General features: G+C 40.7%; 1 protein-coding gene across 22 annotated transcripts in view; it reads left to right on the top strand.

Moving 5' to 3' along the window:
- ptprk (protein tyrosine phosphatase receptor type K) overlaps positions 1-25,521 on the top strand; it is a 104,373-nt gene that overhangs the window by 42,024 nt on the left and 36,828 nt on the right. For all 22 annotated transcript variants that reach the window (XM_068577677.1, XM_068577693.1, XM_068577692.1 and 19 more), the window contains 8 exons: positions 5,323-5,483; positions 7,110-7,161; positions 7,265-7,323; positions 11,210-11,291; positions 12,843-12,958; positions 13,349-13,523; positions 20,761-20,873; positions 21,230-21,410. In XM_068577677.1, coding sequence (XP_068433778.1) covers positions 5,323-5,483; positions 7,110-7,161; positions 7,265-7,323; positions 11,210-11,291; positions 12,843-12,958; positions 13,349-13,523; positions 20,761-20,873; positions 21,230-21,410 — 939 coding nt within the window. The remainder of the gene's footprint in view (positions 1-5,322; positions 5,484-7,109; positions 7,162-7,264; positions 7,324-11,209; positions 11,292-12,842; positions 12,959-13,348; positions 13,524-20,760; positions 20,874-21,229; positions 21,411-25,521) is intronic.

Raw genomic sequence — 25,521 nt, 5'->3', positions numbered from 1 at the left:
GATATTAATACCAAGTGGTGTCACTATGCAGAGAGGGCAAAGTTGGCAGTTTGAAGAGGCTAAACACTTTGCACAAGAGCGCTAAAGTAATGCCTGGAATTTGCATAGCATTAACTTCAGGGAAAGCTAGTGGGATGAGCCGGGGCGCGAGGACGGCAGCCCAGGTTAATGGTTTGGAGCCGTTGGATGCATAAGGGGGTTCAGAGCGTTGCCTAAAGGTATGGGAGCATGACCTGACATTTGATGTGTTAATAATGCCAGCAGGGTGAGGGACAGCAGGGCTGCGGATGGAAAACGAGGTTGCTGGAGGGGATTACAGATACAGCACTTGGCTAGGTTTTGTATTTGGAAGAAGTATCGGGGTATGGGTGAGGGCTTGAGTTGGTAGCTTAAATGCCCTCCCCAGGGACACATTGGTAATACCTATTATTAGAATTGTTGTCCTGTCAGGCAATCCTAGCCACCAGTAATTTAGAAGAACTCCTGTTTGGCTGCAATCTCCATGAGGGCATGGCATGATTTAAAGCATAGCCAATAAACCTTTTGGGCTTTTGACCCGTTAAAACAAAGGGATACCTACTCCCTTTGTTTAGGGGGGTTGTTAAGAGTATTTGGCACCTCAAAGACCATTGGGAGCGAATTCATTTTGCTGATTAGTAGTTCAGTCGGTTATATATAGTCAAAGGTATTGGCAGAGGAAAGCAGTCATCTTAGGGCTTTACGCAGCATCATTTGAGTCATTGGATGGCTCAGCCAACAACTATGGTTTTGTTCCCTATAACCCACATTGGTTTGTCCCAGTTGTTAATCACCATTTGTGCTTAAGGCAGTATTGACTGCGGAGGGATGGTTTGGCAGTTTTTGTAATAGAGCTAAAACTATTCAGTGTAATCTCTTTGGGGGTTGATGTTGGCACCAGCCACCATGGCAGGGTCTGGAAGCTCTGCTGGCAGCATGCGTTGTGCCAGTTGAACATTCATGGGCTGGGGCTCTGAGGCTCAGTGGACTAAAGCAGATACTCTTGACTCATAATGTTGTCAGCCAGTACCACTCTAAACCTATTTGGCCAGCCTTTCTCTCCATGTCTCTCTCTTTTTTCTATTGTTTTCCACTGTGTCCTGTTTAATAAGGGAGTCAAACAAAGACATTTCTGCAGTAGTGCTCGTTTCTCGTCCACTGAATGTTTTTCATAAAGAGTGAATACTGATGAATACATCAGCACAATCTATACAGTCTAAAATCATCATTAAATCAAACCTTACTGACAACATTGAGCTCCACAAAAATAGTAGTTGTTGCATTAACATTTAGCTTTTGATGTATTGGTTGATTTCTAATGTATTTATAAAACAAAATGCTCAAATTGACAAAACAAATAAATTGGAGGATCAATTTTTCAAGCAACAATGCAAAAAGAAAATCCCTCATTACAATTTCTCAAATGTTAAGGTACTGCTTTTTCTTTGTCTTTCATGGTTATGAACTGAACACCTTTGGCTATGGTGTCTGTTGGACTGATAAAACAAGATATTTGAAGACTTCGCTTCATATGCCAAACAAATAGTCAATTGACAAAAAGAATATTCTGCAGATTGACTAATAATGAGAAGAGCAACCTTTAAAGCAACTGTCTGAAAAATGTCAGAAAATGTCCATTAACAGTCTTAATAGGGTTCAAAAACCCACAATAAAAACATGTTTATAGGAATACCAGTGGAATTGAAAGCTTGTGTATTTAGGGCGAATGATTCCACAGTCTGGAAGCAACAATGGAAAATACTTGATCAATTGTTGATTTTTAACAGGGAACACGTGACGAAGTAAATGAGCGGCCTGAACATAAAGATGATCTGACCAAAACCAAACAGTTTTGGTCAATGCCGTGCTTTCAAAACAAATTAAATGATCTTAAAATCAGTTCCATATTTGACATTAAAGTAAATTGGATCTGTATTGTGGACGAGCTGTTGCCATAAGATGCTGAGAGTAAAACTCTCCCAGCACCAGGCCATTACCGTTTCGCTGAAGAATACTTTCCTCTATCTTCCACGCTGCAGCTACTGTTGTTGTTATGTGACATATCTAGGTCTTAAGGCTGTCTCAGGGGTATTTTTAGCCTCATCGTTATATTGTGTCGTCATTCTATTAGCTTCCATTTTAGACTTTGGCAGTTCAAAGACATCAGCCATTTTAGAAACTGGCAAACTTCAGGTGTCATGCATGTCAGTTTCACCTACCATCAGTCTTTCATAACTCTATTTTTGCCCCAGATTAGGTGTCCTTTTTTTCTGTAATTCAGTTGCCATGCTTGGGAAATGCTTTAACATGTTGCACTTTACCAATGTGCCAGGAAATATTTAGCTATTTTGACACCGGACGCGCTAAAAGTTACATGTTTGCCATGTAACATATCAGGGTGTCTCACTGTCTGATAGGAGTATTTTAAGGTGACGCACCATCTTGGCAGCCATCTTAAAGGCACTTTCCTTGTGTCACCATCTTAGAATCCATCCACAAAAAGGAAGCAATAGCGGTGACATTCATTGTGTGTTCATGAGAGTTTGAGAGGGAGAATGGTGCTGGCCTTGTGGCTTTAGTCCAGTTTGGATGTTCTCATTTTGTGTCTTATTGGTGACATTTAGAACCGGGAAGTAGGATTATTAGAATACTGCCATGGCTACAATAGAAGTGTGTGTGTGTGTGTGTGTGTGTGCGTGTGTGTGCGTGTGTGTGTGCATGCGTGTGTGTGTGTGGGTGTGTGTGCGTGTGTGTGTGTGGGTGTGTGTGTGCGCGCATGCTCGGAGGTGATGGTGGGGGAAATAAATCAATCAAGAGGGAGTGGAAGAGACAATCTAAAGCTTTGGTTTTGAAAAGATGATGATGATGATAGTGTGTGCGTGTGTGTGTGTGTGTGTGTGTGTGTGTGTGTGTGTGTGTGTGTGTGTGTGTGTTTGTGTGTCCATGCGGGCCAATGTTTGTGTGCACCAGTTAAAAGCCTGTTATGTTCTGCTGTAGTCTGCAGAGAAAAGTGTTTTCTCAAAGTAGATTAGCTGAACAATAAGTGATAGTCACTATTGTTCTAGAGCTCATTGTATATAGAGCACATTGTGTATGATTTAATATGCAAATAGAGTTCACCATTTAGGATGGGGTGCTGTGTGTCTAACTGGAGTTTTGTACCCTCTTCTGTTCTGCTCTATTTTATTTTATTCTAATCTATTCTATCGAGGTCTTTTCTGTGTTATTCTATTCTGTTATGTTCTATTATACTTGTTCATAATTTGTTCCGTTCTAATCTATTTATTATGGTCTGTTGGTTTTATTCTGTTCAAATGCATTGTATCGGATTATACTTAGGGCTGCAACTAACAATGTACATTTTTTCATGATTAATCCATTATTTATTATTCCAATGACTAGACTAATTTCCCAGCCTATAAAGTGTCCGAAAATAGTGAAAAGATACTCATCACAGTCTCCAAGATATGAAGCAATAACTTCATATATCTTGTTTGTTCAGACCAAGAGTCCAAGCCCAAATATATTCAAGATGTTCAATTTACAACAAGCCAATCCTCACATTTTGAAACCGGCGTATGTTTAGCCCTTTTGCTTGATAAATGTCTTATAATGAATTGTCAAAGATTTACATGTAATCAATGGGTTGTTTCTACAGTAGATCTATTCAATTCATTTCTATTGTATCCGACAAAGGGAATCAAACAATATCATGGCTCCCATCCCTCGTTTGTGATGAGCCCTTGTGATATTGTGAGATTAGACATCAGGCAGGAAAGGCTCACAATATTTCACTGGAGCAACATCTGGCTGAGGTCTGAGCTGATTACTGGAACATCTGGATGTGCTGACCGTCTGGCCTGTCAGCACACAGATTATGAATTATTTTGAACCACATTTCCTGCAGTCAACTGCTATAGGTACAAGATAAAGTACCAGGTAGTGACAGCAGATATACGACATTACCTGAAATACATTTGTTCTTGGCTTACTCTAGTGACTGAAAACTTTCTCCACAGCCCCATCATATTAGAATACCAAAACCAATGGATTGATATTTGAAATTGGCAAAGAAAGCAGCAGCACACTGAAAACTAAACAAGTCAAATTTGATTAGTGTGGTCAAGAAGTCAATTTTCTTCACTTATTTTGATTTTGTAGATGTGTTCTGCTTAAACACATTTACAAGTGTTATCACCTGAAAGCACAGTTCATATACAGAAAAGTCAAGGAGACAGAGAATAAAGAGAAGAGAAGACAAAATCAGAACATAAAACAAAGTGTATAAAAGAAATAACAAAAGTAAGACGTAGCTTTTTTTCTCCTCTTCTGTCTTCTTTTCAATTCCCTGTTTATTTGTTGTTGGCTTGATGAGAAACAGCCTCAGAAACAAATGACACAGTCTTAGTAACAGGGGTTTGTTTATCAGGGGGGAGGCTGGTTCTTGTACTGTAAGCTCTAAAGGAATGAGAGCAGAGAGAAACAGAAGTGAGTAAAAGCATGCAAACATAAACAGAAAGAATAAAAAAGTCTTTGGGGTTTTATGAAAAGAAACTCACTGCTTCAAAGTGTGTATGTCAAAGATGAAAGAGCAGGGAAATGGGGAAAGTTTACGTTGCTGTCTGTTTGTGTGCTTGATGATTCCTTAAATTCATAGGTTGGAGTTTTAGTGTCTAATTGAATAGACTCTAACGCACAATGTTCTCAACGTAGCGTACACACGCAGACACAAATACATAGTAATACTAACTATCAGAGAGGTACAGAAAGAGGTAAGGGCTGATTAGCGTTCAAGATGTTATTGGCCACATGTACACCACAGGATACACATTGAATCAAAGTGACAAGCATCACAAAAGACAAGCTAAAACGCTGTGATATTCACTTATTAAGACAACACAACCAGAATAGGCAGTATACAACATATTTACTGAACTGACATAACCATACAGGTGGGAGGAGTTGACAATACACAAATAAGTGAATGATCAAATAAATAGCTTTAAAATAGCTTCCTTAATTCAACAGCTTGTTTTCAAGCTACACAGTAGCAGAGAGATTTAGTCTACTCCTGTAGCTACATGTAACACACGCAGAGGGCTTATAGCCCACTCCTGCATGTCCAGTCATACACACTAACTAACTCATCAGAGGGCACCGCTGCTCGTCTGTTCAAGCTGTGAACTTTCAGCAGGTATTTCGGGCACAAGCACAAACACAATTGAGCTGATTCGCTGGTCTTGAACCCAATCCGCCACAAAGGCTATCTTTAGTTTCTGACCGTCTCCTGGTCTCTGTGAACAGGTTCCTACATGTTCGTGGACGTCTCGCAGTACGATGTCGGGGAGAAGGCCAGGTTCCAGCTGCCGGTCATGAAGGAGAATGACACTCACTGTATCGACTTCAACTATCTCCTCACCAGCCCTGACGGCTCCAGCCCCGGCACCCTCAACGTCCTGGTGAAGGTAACGAGAATACACTTATTAATACAATTGATTAATTTAGCGTCAAAGCAGAACAGAAGTTATCTCAAGAGACTTTTCATATATAGCAGATCTAGACCGTACTGAGCAACCTTGAGGAGAACCGGCCTCTGGGTGGGCGGCCATCTGTCTTGACCGGGTGGGTTGAAAGAGAGGGAAATGAAGCTAGAGAGAGAGAGAGAGATACACAAGAAACACAATAATAGAATATCAGATAATATAAATACTACTACTACTACTACTACTACAAATAATAATAACAGCAGCAGTGGATGTAATAGAATGATAGTAATTCTAGCGGCAATTCGAGCCGTAGGAGTCAATCCAATCCATGGATACCTGCCACAGGAAAAGACTCCAGGGAATGAGTCAAGTTGTTAACATGCATAAATTGGACATGAATGCATATAGATGGAGAGGGAGACGAGGAGAGGAGAGCTCAATGTATCACAGGAGGTCTCCCAGCAGTTTCTAGGCCTACAGCAGCATAACCAGTGGCTGGTCTGAGCCAACCCTAAATTTCAAAAAGGAAAACCTTAAACCGACGCTGAAACTGTGAGCTGGTTCCACAGGAGCTGAGCTTGAAAGCTGAAGGCTTTAGACGCCAGGAACCACGAGTAGCCTTTGCATTGTGGGAGCGCCATTTAGGCCTTTGTAGATGATAATTCTGGATATTTCAGGGTGCCAGTGCAAAGAAACCAATATGGGAAAATAAAATATCTAAAAAACTGGATTGCAGTATTTCTTCTGAGAAAACACAAGGTTATTTTTCTCTGTAAAACAACCCTGGATGAGATCAAGTGCAGAGTTAAAGCTTTCTGTTCGTCACAATGGGAGATGGTGAACAGAGCCTCTTAGCTTAAAACTAAACAAAACAGAATTTATTGGAAATGTGGTCTCGGTTTTGTGAAATACAACCACCAAGTAATGCAGCTAGCATGTCATACCGAGAGTTTGTGTAAGTTTGCCTCGCTAAGCTTTAATATCTATTCTTTCAATAAAATACATGCACTTCAAACGCAGTGAGTGTCTTTGTGCTTAGATTGAGATGTTCCCCTGCTGGACATTCATCAAAGTACTGAGCGTGATGGATAGAGTAGAGCCGTCTAGTGCCATGCAGTGGTGTACACACACTTTATGATGCAATAATCCACACTTTTCACAACACTCTTGTCTTCTCTTTCCTCCCTGCTCCTTTTAAGTGTATTTTACAATGTGTGAAAGAGGTTAGAAAACACTTTAACTGAAGATTGCTATTTTACTGGTTCTGTCTTTTCCTGGTTCTGAGCAGCAGGGGAGTATTAAGAGCCGGGGGACTGCCCTCCAATCTGATGACACAAAGTCAAACCCACTTCTACTATTAATACTAACATCTTTCCTGCTGAAGTCCCCGCTAGCCTAGAAGTGGTGGTGGTGTAGCTGACCTTGACCCCTGACGTCTGACCTTGTTTTCATGAGATTATGACTTACAGTGTCATAATATTTATGTTACTGGTAAAATGTTTTTGTGGAATTAAATACATTTAATGGAACGGAGCGGTCTCGGAGGGCATCAGAAAAGGATTGTATGTCATGTATGTTTCATATTGTGGTCTGTGTTGTTGCCAGGTAAACAAGGGTCCCTTGGCCAACCCTATATGGAACGTGACGTCGTACACTGGTAAAGACCGGCTCCGAGGGCCACTCACACTCTCATTGTATTACTTATTCTGACACTTGTTCTGATTTTATCCCCATTTGCTGACTGTAATATTGTCTCTCAGGTAAAGACTGGCTGAGAGCCGAACTCGCCGTCTCCACCTTTTGGCCGAACCAATATCAGGTAAAGACATTAATAACAAGCGACGGCTGTGTTAGTGCATGATTCCTCGATCATGCAAATGTTTATCTATTTCCACTTATGTTCACGTTCACACACACACACACACACACACACACACACACACACACACACACACACACACACACACACACACACAAAGGTATACAGGCTGGGGGGTAGGCAGCTGATTTATTTGTGTTGACTGAGGCTCAGGAGGTGACGATTAGGCGAGAAAGACACTGAAAGAAATTAGATGGGTCAGTGTGTGTGTTTGTGTGTGTGTGTGTGTGTGTGTGTGTGTGTGTGTGTGTGTGCGCGCATGGATGTGTGTCACCTTGCTGGATATTTATATCATTGGCTGTGTTGTTGTTTGTTTTAGTTTTTTATGAAGACCTGACCGACATTATAAAATTCACAGAGTCAGACATTATTGCAGGACTATTAAAGAAACATGTGCTTTTATCTCTTTATCTTTCCTAATATACAATCCCCAGTCAGCATGATATCTGTGTTTGTTTGTGTGTGTGTGTGTGTGTGTGTGTGTGTGTGTGTGTGTGTGTGTTGATGGTGTTGACAGATGTGTGCACGTTGAGGGGTAGCTTGTCACCGAATGTCCTAGCAGGCATACACACACTGATCATGTTAACACACTCAGCCGGGGGACCCTGTAATATTACTGCAAGGCAAAGTGTGAAAGCATCCTCCAAATGGCCCATCTGGAGCCCAGTCCCCCTCAGTGAATATGGGAGGAGATCACCAGCATGAAACTCGTGTGTCAACATGTTTTAATTGAACATAATCATCCAGGTTTGCTGAGGCTTATGTAGGTTTTTCAGGCTATGAAACAGGTTATTGGATTTGCGGATATGAAGCTATTTATTCATGTTGGAACATGTTTCTGTGTTAGCACTTTAGCTTGAGTTGTAATGAGACGAGTTTCACCAGGGGAAGCGTAGGCAAATGCGGACGCATGTAGGCACGGACGCACACACATGCACACAAGAATTAATGAACAAACAAAAGACACACCCAAGCAGCACTATTGAGACCTTGTACTTACAGCTTTGGCTTTAAGATTATGATTGTCTTCCTTGGATATCACAGGACTGTCATACAACCTTTGAGTTGCTTTAATTGATTAGTTGATCGACAGAAAACTAATTGACAACTATATGTAATTGAGTCTGTTTTTTTTTCAACCCAAGGAAGTGCAGTGTCCAGTATAAAGTTGTTTAAATGAGTGGCTCTCGAGAAAACTGCATCCGGTAATACTGGAGGCCAAGCAATATGCACTGCACTGGTGTTAGCAAATGTATGTTTATATGTAATATTTAGAGTGTAATATTTTTGGTTTGGACTGTTGGTCAGACAATACTAGACCTTTAAAGTTTCTGTCTTGGTCTAAAGAAAACTGGCACGTACATTTTTCTTTTTAAATTGACAAAATGTTGAGTCAATAATGAAATTAATTATTATTTGAAGTCTTTTTTTTATTGCAAATTTTAGGATTTGGGCAACTGGCATTGCTTTTGTTCCCATCACTATTTAAAAGTCACTGCTCTTCTTTTCTATCATTACCTCAAGATTTAGGGCATTTTATTTCAACTTTCTCACGTGGTTACAAACATTATAAAGAAGTAGTAACAATAAGGGCTTTGAAAAAAGAAGTTGCCTTAAACCCAGATGACTTGTGACTGAGAGGATGTGGAAACACACTTCTTGTCTGCAAATGTAAACATTGTTGATTCAGTGGCCATGTATGCATGCATCAAAATGGCATATGCCATTAGTTGATAAGAGGATGTTTGTTATCGTCCCATCCTACTCTGGAGTGATGATCTGTCAGTCCTCAGCCTTCAGCCTATCTGAGTTGTTTTCCCCATGTGAGAACTTGTAAACCCGAGCTATCAGTAATCCTTCCACACGCTGATGCAACCAGTCAGGCGGCGAGTCTTGCATGATCGAAATACCATCTCCTCAAAGGCGATCATACATCGGACCCATGAATCACAGAATGCAAAGGGTCTCATGGCTGATGATTCAATTCTGCAAAGACACAAGATGAGCAAATTAATTCCATCCAGGCTGCCGAGACCTGATGCTTTTTGAAAGCCATTTGAAATCCACGTTTGCATGATCATTAACAGGGCAAGAGACCTGAGACTTGACGGCTGTGAAAACCCGATTCAGAGACCCGAAAGACTCGTGACTGACTTCCAATTAGCTTGTGTCTTGGACTCAAGAGCTTCAGACTTGATTTGACACATCATTTTTTTTTACCCGTCTCAGAAAAATTATCTGGTTTTTAATGATGAACATGAAACTTTCTATAAAAAGTGAACTTTTCAGATTCAAAAGACTGAATTTGTGCATGTGCACACAAAGGAGAAGCCATGAGGTCATGTTATGGCTACCAAGACAAACGTGGTTATAATAACAAGCAACGACTCGGCAGCAGACTGGGGAGCAGGCAGACAGACAGGAAAGACAGTTTTCAGACAGTCAGAGATGAAGGTATTAAAAGTCAACTGATGTCTCTCTGCTTTGCTCCGCAGTGAGCTACGAGTGAAAGATGATAGGGTAGAGAGACAAGATAGATTGGTAGGGGAGGGAGACCGAGAGGGGGAGAGTATGACAAGCAGGGGATGATAAGCTATGGGTAAACAGTTCACGGCAGATTTCCTTTTACAGGTGATGAATGACAACAACGGCTCACCCCCTCGCTCTCTTTCTCCCTCCGCCTCCCCTTTTGATAGCGACCTCCTCTCCTCTGTTCATTACAGCGCACCTCTCTGAGCAAACACTGTTAGAAAACAGAGACGGCAAGCGGCGAGTTGAGGGGAGAGAAAGAAAGGATTTGTGAAAGAGATGGCGATGGAAGAAATAAAGAGTGGAGGGAGTTGGAGGTCTAACACATGGACAAGGAGGATGGAGGGAGTAGGAGATATGTCAGGATGAGGAGAGAAGTTATCAGACCGTGCGGTGATAAAATGAGATGGTGGTAAATGGAAGCACCTGTTGAATGCAGCATTACTGTAACACTCTACTTGATTTATGGTATTTAGAGAAGCGGGTTAGCATTGGACACAACACGCAGAACGCGGTTAGCTGCTTTTCTCTTGTTTTTTTTAACTTGTTTGACTCACTATTCTCTCTTGCGTGTGTCTGTGCTGAATTACAGTTAATAGATGGGTAGGAAGAGCAATAGATAGACTCCATCCTTTCAGTATCTCCCTTAACTGTGTTCGGTTTCATTACTTTTTTTTGGCAGCCATTTCATGTGATTATTGTGATCCAACAGGAAGTATCACATTGAATCCCTGACTTTGACTGCAAATTGAAATAGCAATAGTCTTCCTATGGAGCCAGAATGCATCTGAAACGTCACAGCTTCTGACTTGGTAACAGTACTCCAGAGGTTTGATGGTTGATTATGCGTGTGATATGCAAGCAGAGAGTGTGTTGGTTAAGTTTCAGTTTTCTCCCTCAATGGCATTTCCAATGTTTCTCCTGTGGTTGTGTTTTGTTTATTTTTACATTTTGTATGTGCTCTAAGCCGTTTTAATAACGTGCTAATAGTCTGAATGACTATATTTTCTGAGTTTTAATTTAAAAACTTTTTTTCATCTAAAACAATGAAATAAAGAGATAAAATGAAAAACAGAATATAGTTTCATGCTCTCCTTTCTTTCAAATGTTTTAATCTATTTTCCATATGCATTTTGTCTCTACTTTATTTTTGGCTTGTGCTCAGGTCGAAATCTTAATGTCTTAATCTCAATGAGACTGTTTAAATAAAGGATTCAATGTTTTAGAAAATGTGATATATAATAGCAATAATAATGGAGACAGTATTGGCTAAATCTCTCTGTCTCTCTCTTCTCAGGTCATATTTGAAGCAGAGGTTTCGGACAGCAAAGTCGGCTTCATCGCCATTGACGACATTCAGGTTCTCAGCTACCCGTGCGGTGAGTCATTAGCATGCCGGCAATTAGTCCTAGTTCGCTGAATAGAGGCTGATAGCTTTGGCCACTAATTAGACTGTACCTGGGATGGTTTCTGTTGCACTTGAATGGGCAGATAAGTGGGAAGGTGACACTGGAGAGGAGGGATGCGAGGAGAGGAGACGAGTCGTAGAGAAAAATTTGAGAAGTAAAAAAAGAAAGAGAGAGAGAGAGAGAGATTGGGGAGAGGGAGAAACAGAAAAAAGGGGATAGGAGAGAGTGAAGCGGGAAATGAGACAGTTTTAGGGCAATCATAGAGAGAGAAGATTCTGACCACTCAGCACTTTCTCTCTCTTTAACCCACGTGTAGACACACACACACAAACACACACACACACACACACACACACACACACACACACACACACACACACACAGTGAACAGTAGCTGTCTTGTCTAATACTGACAGGAAAGAGATGAGGGCTGCAATCCATTTTAAATTCTTGCTTCGTCTCAAGTCGTCTTCTCTCCTTCGCTTGAGTGTTTCCTTACTTCCAGAGGCCAGAAAAGAGACATGACGACAGACTGCTCCTGTTAACAGAAGGGTCTGTTAATCTAGAGCCATAGGCAGGTTCCTGGAGGGTCCCCTGTGTTTGCAAAGGAAACAATTACAACTCCTTTTGGTCATCCGTCTTGTAGCGGCAAAGAAATCTCTGAGGACAGTTTTGTTTCCTAATAGATTCTATTGATTAAAAGTCACAAAGATAAACTGTCTTGCGCCGTCTTCTTGTACACAGTGTGAGGTCCTGGTATCACCGATGTGCATGCACCTGTCAGAAGTTGGCAATGTCTTTTCTGTCAGAAATTCCTGGATGTTAATTTAGTCAATAAAGTGACCTGGAATATGAGAAAAGTGTAAAAAGAAGAGCCGCAGTCTTTCAAAGGCAGAGGAGCAATTTGTACTTAGTCTCCACAGTGGGAGCATTCATTCTCACAGCTGCATGTCTGGACACAGGTTTGTGTGTGTGTGTGTGTGTGTGTGTGTGTGTGTGTGTGTGTGTGTGTGTGTGTGTGTGTGTGTGTGCGCGTTTGCATGAATGCATGCGTGCAAGCCAGTGTGAGTTTGTTTTCATTCACCATAGTAGCTGCTATCTATGATTGCAATCACCTCCCCAGAATAAGAATATCATAGCTGAACTGCATCTTCAGGGTTTAAAGAAGGTTTATTTCATATCTTAGCAAGGTCGTTAAGAATTGGGAGCTATACGAATTATATATAGTGGTGGTGACATTGATGTTACCTCCAAGCACTGTTTTTCGTTTGGCTCCAGTAAAATGTAATCGCAGTAATCATGAATATATTCCTTAGGGTTGGAAAATGTCCGGAAATGTATGTGTATATGTTTGTGATAACCTGACCTGTTTGTATCTGTAGCTCCCTCTGGGTCTTTCACCTCGTCTCAGCTTTTAACAGATGAATACGATTAAACCAAAGACATTTTTAAATATAAATACAAACTGTATAACCTTGGTGTAATCCCAATATAATGTGTTTGACCTCATTTGTTCTTTAGATAAATCCCCTCATTTTCTGCGTCTTGGGGACGTGGAGGTGAACTCCGGACAAAACGCCACATTTCAGTGTATTGCTACAGGACGAGACACATCGAACAATAAACTCTGGTTACAGGTACAGCTATAAAACATGCATGTACACACACATACACGCACGCATGCACACACACACACACACACACACACACACACACAAAGCGACCCCAGGCCATAGCAGCTAACATGATTAAGAGTTTAATAGCTGCTGATTTCATTATGGCTCAATTGTAGCCATGACCTTCAAACCTGCTGTCAGTGAGGCAGAGGAGGGGTATGAGTACTGCATATGTGTGCGTGTGTGTGTGTGTGTGTGTGTGTGTGTGTGTGTGTGTGTGTGTGTGTGTGTGACTTTGCATGTGGGCATGTGTCGTCCAGTGCTACCCTGTGACCTTGAGCAAGGCAGTTAACCCTTTACTGGCCCTCTGCACCACCTGATTTCTGTCTGTGTGTTTCGTCTGTGCTTCAGAGGAAAAATGGAGAAGATATTCCCGTGGCTCTGACGAAGAACATCAACCACAGACGGTTCGCCGCCTCCTTCCACCTCAAAGAAGTCACTAATCAGGATCAAGATCTGTACCGCTGCGTCACTCAATCGGAACGCGGCTCCGGAGTGTCAAACTTTGCGGGTCTTATCGTGAGAGGTAAGGATTTAAAAACTATTTTCTGATTGTTTTGTTTTGCCTTTGATACATTTTTTTGGTTTTCTTTGAAATAATATTGGATACCTCAGCGTTAGTAGATATATTTAGGTGGAAAGTAGGCCTCAGTATGATTGGCTATTGGTCGGTATGTTTGCTGATCCCCCTCGCCCTTAGTTACTGTTGCTTCGTGCGTCAAGCTTTTCGATCTTGCACTGAAAGTAATGCTGTTTTTAATGATAATGGTGGCAGATTTACCTCTCAGCCCTTTTAGTACTAATTGGCCCTTGACGTCAGACAGCGGTAGACGACAGCAGGCTAAAGCAGCTGCATTGTTCGTGTATGGCACTGAGGAGCAAGTAGAGTTATAAGTATAATTTGGTAAAACGTAAGATGAGTCTCATTTCGTTTTAACGCTGTTTGATTTTCTAGCTTAAATTAGGACAAGACACAGGTTAGGTAACTTATCTGCATTTGTGTTTGTATATTTAACATTACAAGAGAAAAACACTTTTTAAATCAGGACTAACCGATGTGTTGGGCGCATGTAATCTATACAATTCAAGAACGTTAGCATATCCATTCTTTACCGTTTTTCCCTTCTGTTTTTCACTTTGGAAAGGCAAAAAAGAGAACAGTGTTTCAGCATTTTGAGAAATCCCAAGCCAGGCACACCCTTTGTGTCTACTGTAGTTAGAGTTGCTAAGCTAATATTAGCAACCACTGTAAAGCAGTTTGGTTTAGCATATGGTCAATTATAGAGTTGACTCATATAAACAGACATGCTAATGTTATGGGTAACTTTGCATTGTGCTTATATTTTGGAATGACAAATATCTTTCCAATCAAATGTGCATTCACTGTGTCTGACTGATGAAATGTAAGTTACAAACACAATATGGACTAATGAGGAGAGTTTCTGTGTGAGTATATTTAGGTGTGTGTGTGTGTGTGTGTGTGTGTGTGTGTGTGTGTGTGTGTGTGTGTGTGTGTGTGTGTGTGTGAAGCAGCTACATTAGTGTCTATGTGCACATGTGTATGCTGTAAGTGTGTGTGTGAGTAAATGGAAACTGTGTGTGCTCCAGCTGTCATGTGCAGCTGACATGTGGTTAATAAGGTGTCACCAATGTGTGTTTGAGATGGGTTGCTTTATTCATTCACATCCAATAGCTTACATATTCAATTCATCTTGCACAGAGAGAGACAGGGGAGGAGGGCAGAGAGAGGGTGAAGGCGAAAGAGATTCAGAAAGAATGATAAGGAAGTGACAGAAAGGAGGGGGCTTAGGGTGGGAGCAGTGAGACAGAGGAGAAGCATAAAGTGGTGATGGTGGAGAAAAGTTAAATGTAAATAGTCTGCTCATTATCTCAAGAATATCCATATCAGAATCAGGAATATGTCTGAATATGTAAACAGCCGAGCAGAGTTATGTTCATTATTCTGCATAGGAGATAGCAGACGAGAAAGAGATGAGAAATCAAAGCAGAAGCGAGCGCCATGAATATTAACTTTCATTGGTGTGGCTCTGGTAATGGAGCTCTTACTCTGTCCAGTTTAGGGATTCAACTTTCTGTGTCGCTTAAGTAGGACACCAACACCGCCACGGTTGGCCTTACAAGCCCCACTGGAAAGGTTTTCTCCTTGGTCAAGAAAATATGGTGGTTTTTGAAGACACACTTTTTCTTTGCTGATTTAGTAAGAATACATAAGTGGCTATTTTTTATTAATCATGAACATCTTTTTGAAAGTGGGAAGGCGAAGAGAAGAGAGATGAGATCACAGCAGGATATATGTATCTACATATATATGAAAATAGATTCAGGTTCAATAAGACACACTGAGTGACACACGTTTCATAGCCAGGCATCGGCGTGAAAACCGTCCGCTTTCTCAATCTGGGAAAACATGCTGGAGCTCTGACGGATATTGCCGATTATGAATATTGATCCAGAGTCTAGTTGTTAGAAATATATCACAATTAAAGAAGGAGGACTGCGTGTATGAATGTGGAAGGAGAGGAGCCTCATGTTTATTTATTAGAAATATCAGATAGGAGATGAGAGCCAGAGAAAAATCAAAGGAACAGGGAATATGTTTATTTCCCTTCTTGAAAAGTATGCACGTTGGAAATTCGAGGTTCCTGCAGGACATTGACGACTATGAATATGGACGGAGTTAAGCTGCATTATTAATGTTTTTGCTCTGAATATTCTGCTTAAATATGTATTTATTTTTAAATTGAAGAGAGGAAGATGAGGGATGATTACGAGATGAATCATGTGTTACAAATCTGATAAACAGGAAACGGAAGAAAGAAAGATAGGAAAGTGCACAATCAGGACTTGTGTGTATTTAATAAAGATGTATGACAGTAACCCAAAGTTTTATTTTCAAAGCCTGAAAGTGGTCTGCTAGGTGAGGTGGAGCTATGCACAGGCCTGGTCTATTGATATTTATAATATGTAGATGACAGAGATGTGCCGTTCCCTCTGTGTGTGCTAGAGCTGTCAAGATCAGAGAAAAGAAGCACATTTTGTTGAAGCAGAGGTGCATCATGGGAGCACGAGAGGTGTGCCAAGGGATTCCCAGATTATTCTTATGCTTGTATGTTTTTGTTCACATATGACGGTTTCTTTATTAATTAAACTGCTGATTATTTTTCCAATGATTTATTAATCTTTGTCAAAAAAATGTCAGAGCACAAGGAGACATCTGCAAACTGCTTTTAATGAGCAACATAGAGATTCAGTCAAAGGATTCACTTCATTGGGGCGGGTGTGGCTCATGGGCAGAGTTGTCATCCTGAAACCGCAAAATAGCCGGTTCGATTAATTTCAATAACTCTACATTAATTAAGTAATGATTAATACAAATTCAATGCCATCTTTTGTTATTCTCCAGTTTCCCAGATATAAACCATCATTTGTACATCCATAACATTTATTTCTAATTTTAACATGCTTTTAGAGTTTTCTTATCTTCACGAAACGGAGCTCTGCATAACCATATTGTGAGGTTTCCATCAGGAGAACTCATTCCTCCTCTTCACCATCAGATGATACATACATTTCACAAAAGCAGGAAACGATCCCCGAACCTTTTCAAACATGTTTGGTGAAAAAAGTTTTTCTGTCTGTGTACAGCTCATGAACAGGTAATTGTTGTGTGTGAGAATCAAAGAAGTATGAGTATAAGTAAGAGTCTGACGGTGTGTACGTGTTTGTCTGTGTGTGTGTCTGTGTTTGTGTGTGTGTCACTAGTGGTTTAGTCAGAGCCGAACTCTAATAAAGCCTTGCCCTCTGGTTCCTACGGTGACAGAGCGCATCATCGTGCCAGCTCGTATCAAACTCACATACACATACACTTATATATACACACACACACACACACACCATGCCAGCTTGCATTACACACAACCCATGGCCTAAAAAGCTCCTGCAATATTATTGTCACACACATGCTCACAAACATGTATCAGACTTAAGAGAACACACCACTGACTTGAATACGTAAAACTGTCTTAAATCTGTAATGGTCCACTTCTAGAATAATGTCTCCTTTATAACCCAACACACACACACACACACACACACACACACACACACACACACACACACACACACACACACACACACACACACACACGCACACACACACACACAAACACACACACTCTAAGTAATAGTGACAGGTGAAGCTTCAGGCGATATGGAACTATAGAAAAGCCACTACCACTGTTGGCTGTCGATACGGCTGAAACACACACTCACTTGCACACTCGTACACACACCCCTCTCGTGTTCTTGAGGTCAGATGTCCTCCAGTGAGCTCCACGATGATGTCAGCAGCAGTTTGTGAATACTAAACTTTATTGACAAGGTTGCTTACGATGGACAACAGAAGAGCATGCCTAGTGGGCGCCAGTCACCAACAAAATATCTGTCTCTCTACTTCCTTTCTTTTTGTCTCTCTCTTGTTTGTTCACGACATCATGAATCTTAAATCAGAGACTCTACCAAACCCTCCACCAATGCCTCTGGGGTTGTTTTTAATTCTACTAGCAGTAAAGCGAGTGAGTGACAGTGAAAACACATAAATCACACGGACGGGTTAGGTCAGAAAACAACACACACATTTGAAGTCTTCCCAATGTTGGTTTGTTTTGTTATTAACATTTACATTTGACCCACAAAAATGAGAAATGATGAGAGGGTTCACCCATGTGATTAATAATAAAAAAGATGGTGACAACAAACCCATTGCAAAACAACACCATTGATGATTTGTTAGAATTTTTTTTAGGTCAACTGTACAAATGACAAGTGAAGGAAAAAAGAAAAGAAAAGGAAGAAAATCAAAAACATGAACCCATTTCAGCTTTTGTTTTCTCCGGAGTCCCATAATGACCCACTTACATTCCTTACTGTTTCATTTGATGTGTATTATTTATCTTTAAGACATTCAATAGGTTTTTGAGTAACACACAAACAGGCATTCGAGTTAACACACAGGCTGCAAGCAGGCAGACCGACTGTTTCGAATGCTCGGATACATTTATCTTTGAGTTTTTGCTTCACTTCTTTGTTTGTTAATCATGAAGTTGTTGACTTTGTTTATTTGATGGCGTTGCAAGATGACATGTTGTTGACGTTGTCGGTTTTCTAAAGTCACTTCAACATTCATTATCTGGATTCAACTGTGTCTGCATATGTGTGTGTGTGTGTGTGTTTGTGTGCGTGTGTGTGTGTGTGTGTGTGTGTGTGTGTGTGTGTATCTTCACTTGCATGTGCTGTCAAGCTGCAGTGTTTCATCTGTTGCTAAAAAGACACTTCCCAGCCTGCACCTCTCTGACAGCCATATTCAACACACACAAACGCAAACACAATCAAATACAAAGAGAAAAATAGCTGACAGCAATGCAAAATATAGATATTAAAGGAACAACATGCACAGTAGCACACATGTACACACATAATTTTAAATAATACTTAGTTTGATATGATATGATTGAAACTGGATTGCAAAAAATCTCATTTCTCCCTATCTTCATTCTGATAGCCTGGTGGTGTGTTTGAGAATGTGGCTGGGAGAGATAAAAAAGTGTGTGTGTGTGTGTGTGTGTGTGTGTGTGTGTGTGTGTGTGTGTGTGTGTGTGTGTGTTTGTGTTGTGATTAATTCATGTGTTGATCTGTGTGTGTTTGTGTCAAGTAGATAAATCTTTGATGCCTCGTGTTTTATGGTTTTGTGTGTGTGTGTGTGTGTGTGTGTGTGTGTGTGTGTGTGTGTGTGTGTGTGTGTGTGAGTTGTGCTTTCGGCTTGTCAATCATAGATGCATGACAGTGAGCTCTGATCTAAATGGCTGGCCCTGAACCATCACACATCCATCACATTAACATGCAAGTACAAACACACAGTTTTTATTGACTGTGAGCATCACGGGACGTAGTACACGCCAGAATCACAAGACGTATGTCAGATGAACACTACAGTATATGAATATCTAATAATGCTCATTCAGTCGATTTATATTTCGGGCTACACATATACAACATTTTAACGGCACATTTTATGAAATATGATCAAGTAGTGTAAGATGATTAAAAGGGAAGCTAAAAGATTTCCAATGTCATGGCTGAATGCATTTTCTGATTTTGAAAATGTGGATGTGAAGTGAGACTTCCGAATAAAACTTGAGTGAGACTTGTTTAGACACAATAACAACAAACCAGATCAAGCGAAAGGTAAAGAAAACCTTTTATTTCCCAGAAGGATCCTCTCCATAATGTTTTCAGATGGTTTTGATAACAATCTGAGCTGTCAGTGCAGGAAGCGAGCACCTTTAGTGGACGTGAACTGGCAATACGCAATTGCCCGGAAAGATTGCATTGCAGCCTGCTTAGCGGCTGCTGACTGCAGTTCTGTCTCCCAATATTGGACCAATAGTCAATGAGACACAAAAACATGGGAAAAGAGGGTCTGGATTGATAAATACTGAAGTTATCGTTTCATCTGATGCCAATTCAACATTTAGGGTATCTCTGGATCGGCACCTAAACCTTTTGTACGTAGAAATCACATCGGCAATCTGACGAGGTCGGACCTAGTTTGTCACTTTTAACGTAGAACAAGTCAGAAATGTAATGACTTTGTAAAGAGACAATATTTAGTTCATATTGAATCATTCTAATACATTCCTCTGCATGACTCGTGGCAAAAGAGGTTAACTTTGCATGTCATCATTCTCTGCTTGTGCACTGGTGGACTTCATAAAATAGGCAGCATAAATCACTCTGTTATAACAATTGATGAAACCAAAAATATATGGTATCAGAGGGTTTACTTTGATGGCAAAATAAGTTTTAAAATCTATCACTCATGCAGCCCATGAGAGAAAAACACTCTCCTTCTTTCATATCATTGCTTTTTAAACTGATTACAGTTATTTCACCCCTCGCATCAGATGCAAAATATCACGCTAGCATTGTGTCTCTTTCTCTAAGCCTCCTATCACGTCTGAAATGCTGTAGGGAACATTTACATACCAGACACCTATGTCTGAGAGAAAAAGAAGACTTTACTTTAACAGACATACTCGGAAAATGTATATATTCCATGTGTGTTGGCCACTACGGGAGACCATTTCTGAAGCTGCTTCCCAATAAAAGCCTCCCGCTTCTTGTTTTGAAGGTGGAAGGCGTTTGATGTGAAGCAGCTGCAAAAGGTGTGTTGGCATTACCATTACCACTTCATTATAGCGCCAACCACACTGCAAAGGAGAGTCGGTGCATGAAGCAACATGTCTACTTGTGTTGTAGATGAAAGTAACTGTATATACATTTTGGTATGTGCAGTTTCTTTGAGGAATGAGGAAAGCAGGAACAGGGAGTTTGGATCGAAAACACTCAACAACTCAAAATAACATGAGCGACTGAGAACTTAAACACAAAAAACCCTGCATAACCATGCAATACCTAGCCATTATAACTCAGGTGAGAACAGTTTGCACCATTACTTTAGTTTCAGCTATATTTCACTCATAGTTTCTTCAAAATATTCATTTGATTTTAGTAAATATCACACGTCCGCTGTGGCACTAATAAAGGCTTTATGTCACAGTGACAACAGGATGTTGTTCCTTGTGTCACGGCCCTCTCCTGTTCTGCTTGTTTAAGTGTTTCATTCATACCTTAAGGCTCTTTGAAACCTTCTCTTTTATGATGATCTTTGTTTCTCTCCACAGAGCCTCCGCACCCCATCGCCCCACCCCAGCTGCTAGGTGTTGGCCCTACATATCTGCTGATTCAGCTGAATTCTAACTCCATATTTGGAGATGGACCTATTATCCTGAAAGAGGTATGTTCAGTTAGAGACCTACTATGTACTTGGTTGGACCTAGCTCTAGTTTTAAAGCAAATAATGAACGCATAAATGTATCCGGGAATGTAGAATGACTTCAGAGTGACATATGTCTCATGAAATTGTGCTTCTTTTCATTCCTGTTGAGAGTTAGATGGGAACTTTGATGACACTCTTCTGTTTGTATGCTAAATATTAAGCTAGAACTAGCAGGTGGGTTGTTAGCTTAGCATAAACACTAATGATTTCATTATTCATACTTTGACATTTACATTGATACTGAGCACAACAATCAGCTTAATCCTGAATACTTAAATAACTATAATCTGTAATATGTGATTTTTCTCCTTTAGGTTGAGTACCGGATGACATCAGGAAGTTGGATAGAGACACACGCTGTGAACTCTCCCAACTATAAGTTATGGCATCTTGACCCGGACACAGAGTACGAGATCAGAGTGTTACTAACCAGACCAGGGGAGGGAGGGACCGGCAAAGCTGGACCACCACTCATTACCCGGACCAAATGTGCAGGTAGGACACAGACACATATACGTACGTAGTACTTTAGCCGGGTCTGCTTGTGCACACTGTCTGATTATCTATCGATCCGTCTGTCTGCTTTTGCTCTTTTTTGTCTTGGTATCTATATTTTAGTTGGTAGAGTGATATTTATACTATGAGCAGGCAGGGAGAGGGGTGGAGAGATGTTGTGAGGGAAAGAATAGCAGAAGAAAGGAGGCGAGAGCCTCAGTCAGTCCGCGGTTGCTCAGTGATCTGAGAGAAAGAGTGATTAAAAATACTGGAGGCTCTCTCCACCTTTCTCACTTTTGGCCCTGCTTTTCCTTTTATTCTCTCACTTCATTCCTGATTTCTCACCGCCTCTCCTCCTTTCTCTCAAACCGTCCATTCTTCCTTCTATATATCTCTTTTTCTACTCCGTTCCTTGTCGCTGCCTGCCCTCTTTCTGATTGCCTCTCATTCCCAATCTCTTTCTCTCTCTGTGGATCAATAGACGGCGGGCAGAAACACTGTCTGACATTTGTAGAAATAAACGACTGAAATATAAACAGAGCCAGCCTGAGGGAAAGACGGAGCCATCGAGAGAGGGTTGATATGCAAGAGAAAGAGACAGAAAGAAAAGCAGTGAGCTTGAATGAGAAACAGAATCAAGGAGTGATGGAGAGATGGTGGAAAACAATAAGGCTGAAAAAGAAAGAGAGAAGAGAATAGAAGCGGTGGGGGGAGGGAGAGAGGCAAGAGAATGATGAAACTGGAGAATGAAAATGAAACAGAGATGAAAACTCATAACCACAGGGTCTGACTGATGTCTGCCAACCTGTGTGTGTGTGTGTGTGTGCGTGTGTGTGTAAGATCCTGCATGTGTGTTTATTGACAGAGAGGAAGTCATAGAGTTGTTCAGGCGACTCATCTATTGAACAGTTTCCTGTTCGACAGGAAAAGGAAATTAATCTTCCTCTCCTTACTCACGCAGGAACACCTTTGAGTTAAAGACAATAACTCATTGTAAGCCACATAATGTTTGATATCAGACCAAAGCATGGAAATTTGATTACGAATTTACTGGATTTACAACAAACTATTTTCAATATCTGAATTATTTTTGTCCACTGACTAGAAAGTAAAGAGAACGTTCTTTAGGGATTTTAGACTCAAGCAATGCAGCGAATGTCCGGATGAAGAAGTTATCTAGTTTTATGTTCAGGTAAAATAATTCCACCTGATTAGTGTTGAAACATGTACAACTCTACATGTACAAGCCCGCTCTGCTTTTTGGGCCAATCTTCTTGTGATATAGTTGGAAGTTGCAATACCAATTGAGGCCACTTAATTTACTCACTGTCTCACTAGCAGTGTATTTGTATTTGTTGAGAGACACACACACACACACACACAGGGTGGAAATGTTATTTAAATGGTAATGATTCCTTTGCTTTTTCTGTTTGGTTAAGTTTGTCTCATCCCACCACCTGTAGTTTATATAATATTTAGTTCAATGCAAAACAATGAAGACATGCACACTCACACAAGGAGATGTGTGCACACACACCAGGCATAAACCTAAGCATGTCATCACACACAACACTGTTTAATTAAAAAACAATAACGTTAATAAGATACAGAGCAGAAGTCACACACACTGCAGATCAATTGATATGATAAGAGGAAGGATTCCTCCTCTCCTTTCTTCTTTTCATCTGTTCTTCACTTTTTTTTCTTCCCTTTCTACTTCGTTCCCAAGCTCCCTCTGTCTTTCCTTCACTCTCACTCCTCTCGATTTTTCTTCCGTTGTGATTCATTGCTCTTGTCAGAAGGGTGAAATATAATCAACTTGAAGTGAAGAGAGAGAGAGTGTGTGTGTGTGTGTGTGTGTGTGTGTGTGTGTGTGTGTGTGTGTGTGTGTGTGTGTGTGTGTGTGTGTGACAGTAGAAGGTGGTAAAGTAGCTTTTAATCCAAATCCTGAATTTTCGGCTGAAAACCTCTTGGACATGGTAGGTTACACACACGCACGGACACACGGACACACTGTGGGGCATGAGCACACACAGAAAGAGACCCACTAAGCAGTATCGAGATGGGGTACACACACACACACACACACACACACACACACACACACACACACACACACACACACACACACAGAGTTCTGAGTATTTCTCGTATGTTGCACAAACTCAGCATCACTTGGATTAATGAAAGAATTGAATCAGAAAACACACATTTCCAGACACACAAGCACAGATGTTGTAGGAATCCCACAATATATCACATGCACTTCTTTATATATTTGAAAACGCACACACACGGTCAGCAGTAAGACGCTTTGGGGGTCAGGTCCTTGAAATAGAAGCCAAGAGACTTATACACAGTAGTGTATTACAGTCATATTCTGCATGTATGTGGGCGTTTATGGCAAATGTTGGTGGGTTTCACATTAATTGCTTTCTGCTTTGAATAATCACAACTTTTGTTTGATTTTCAAACACAGTGAGCACAAAAGATGTAAAGATATATTTAGAGTAAACGTTTGTTATAAATATATAGACAAGACAAAATGTGACAGTTTCTCAGTAAGAAAAAAAGGCCATTAATAAAACAAGAGGATATTTTACCGTAAAAAAGATGTGAAAAATAACCATGGGATGGAGAGTTGTGGACAAGAGCTAACTGAGCTGTTGTAGTTTATACGTCGTGAAAGCAACATGGAGACTAACACAATAGATAAAATATTAAAAGTTTCATAATTAGCCTCTGCATATATAGGCAAATCAGATTTGATTCCATGTAGCCTACAAGTGCAAATTGAATGAATGTTGCAGTGCAAATTTGAACCTTTCATGTGCTTAAATCTGGCCCAGAGAGAGACAGAGACATGCAGAGAGAAAATGAGAGTTAGAGAGACGGAGTTTCATTTGTCTTCCTCATGACAGTGGAAGGATTACCAGGAACTAATTGGACAGATTAACTTGGATTTAGCTGCATCTCCTGTCAACCTTTTTCTGTTTCCCTCCCCCTCCTCTTTACCTCGTTTCTTCTCTGCTTTTCTTCAAGCTTCTTTCTCCCGCTCTGTGGTCTTTTAACTGTATATTTTTTGGCCCCTCCTAATGCTTCATATTGACGAACAGTGTTTTTTTCCTTCCTTCCTTTCTCGCCCTTAGCATAGTTCTATTTCATTTAGTTTAATTTCCTTTTGTTCTCCGTTCTTTAATTCCAACCTCTGGATTCAGCTGATATGAAGCTTGCCGTCCTTGGTGTTATTGTTGGTGTTTATTGGTATTGTTGTTGTTTTCAAAGCTCCATCTGTGGAGAACAAAGCCTTTTAGTTCCAACATGAATCCAGCCGTTTGTATGTCTACCGGAGGAGGGGAAAGGGACAAGGCGGCCTCTGTGGTTTACCGTTGGACCTGGTCCCGCTTGACTCTGGACACGTTCCAAACTAGTTATCGTCTCTCCCCGTTCCTCCTCTCGGCCTTATTCTTTCCCTCTCTCATCTGTCTCTCTCTCTGCTCTTTTTTTATCTATCCCTCACTCCCTCCAGCCCCAGTTTCATTTTTCCATGCATTGCTTTGTCTTTACGCTCTTCTTTACTCATTTTCTGTGCTACTCTCTTTGCCCTCCCAACGTTTTTTTAAAATTATTTCTTTGCTCTATTTGTTCATTTTCTTGCATTGACTCTCCTCCCACCTTGCTCTCTACTACCTTTCACTCCCTGCAGTAAATAGACCCAGATAAGCAGCAATGCATTGTGGGTCAGGATGGGAATGGAGTTTAGAAATGTGTGTGTGTGTGTGTGTGTGTGTGTGTGTGTGTGTGTGTGTGTGTGTGTGTTTGTGTTAAACAGACAGCTAGTCATATATTTTTGTTATAATTCCATGTCTCACTGTGAAGCAGTGTTAATATCAAGACCCCCTTAAATCAATGCAATTCATTACACGGCCCTAACTCTGTGTGTGTTTATGTGTGTGTGTTCCAATAGCAAAGTTTATGGCGAGGATCACAAGTATTGATTTAAACCGGTAAGACAGACAGAGAGGAAGAGACCAAGACACGTGAGAGAGAGACAGGCGGAGAAAGCAATAGGTCTCCCTCTCGCTCTATTTAAATGTCAACCATCCAATAA

Source organism: Clinocottus analis, unplaced genomic scaffold (assembly GCF_023055335.1).
Source record: "Clinocottus analis isolate CAN_PGR_092001 unplaced genomic scaffold, fCliAna1.0.p SCAF_15, whole genome shotgun sequence".
Lineage (NCBI taxonomy): Eukaryota > Metazoa > Chordata > Actinopteri > Perciformes > Cottidae > Clinocottus > Clinocottus analis.
Note: the sequence above shows the minus strand (reverse complement) of the source record. Positions and strands in the feature narration are given on the sequence as shown.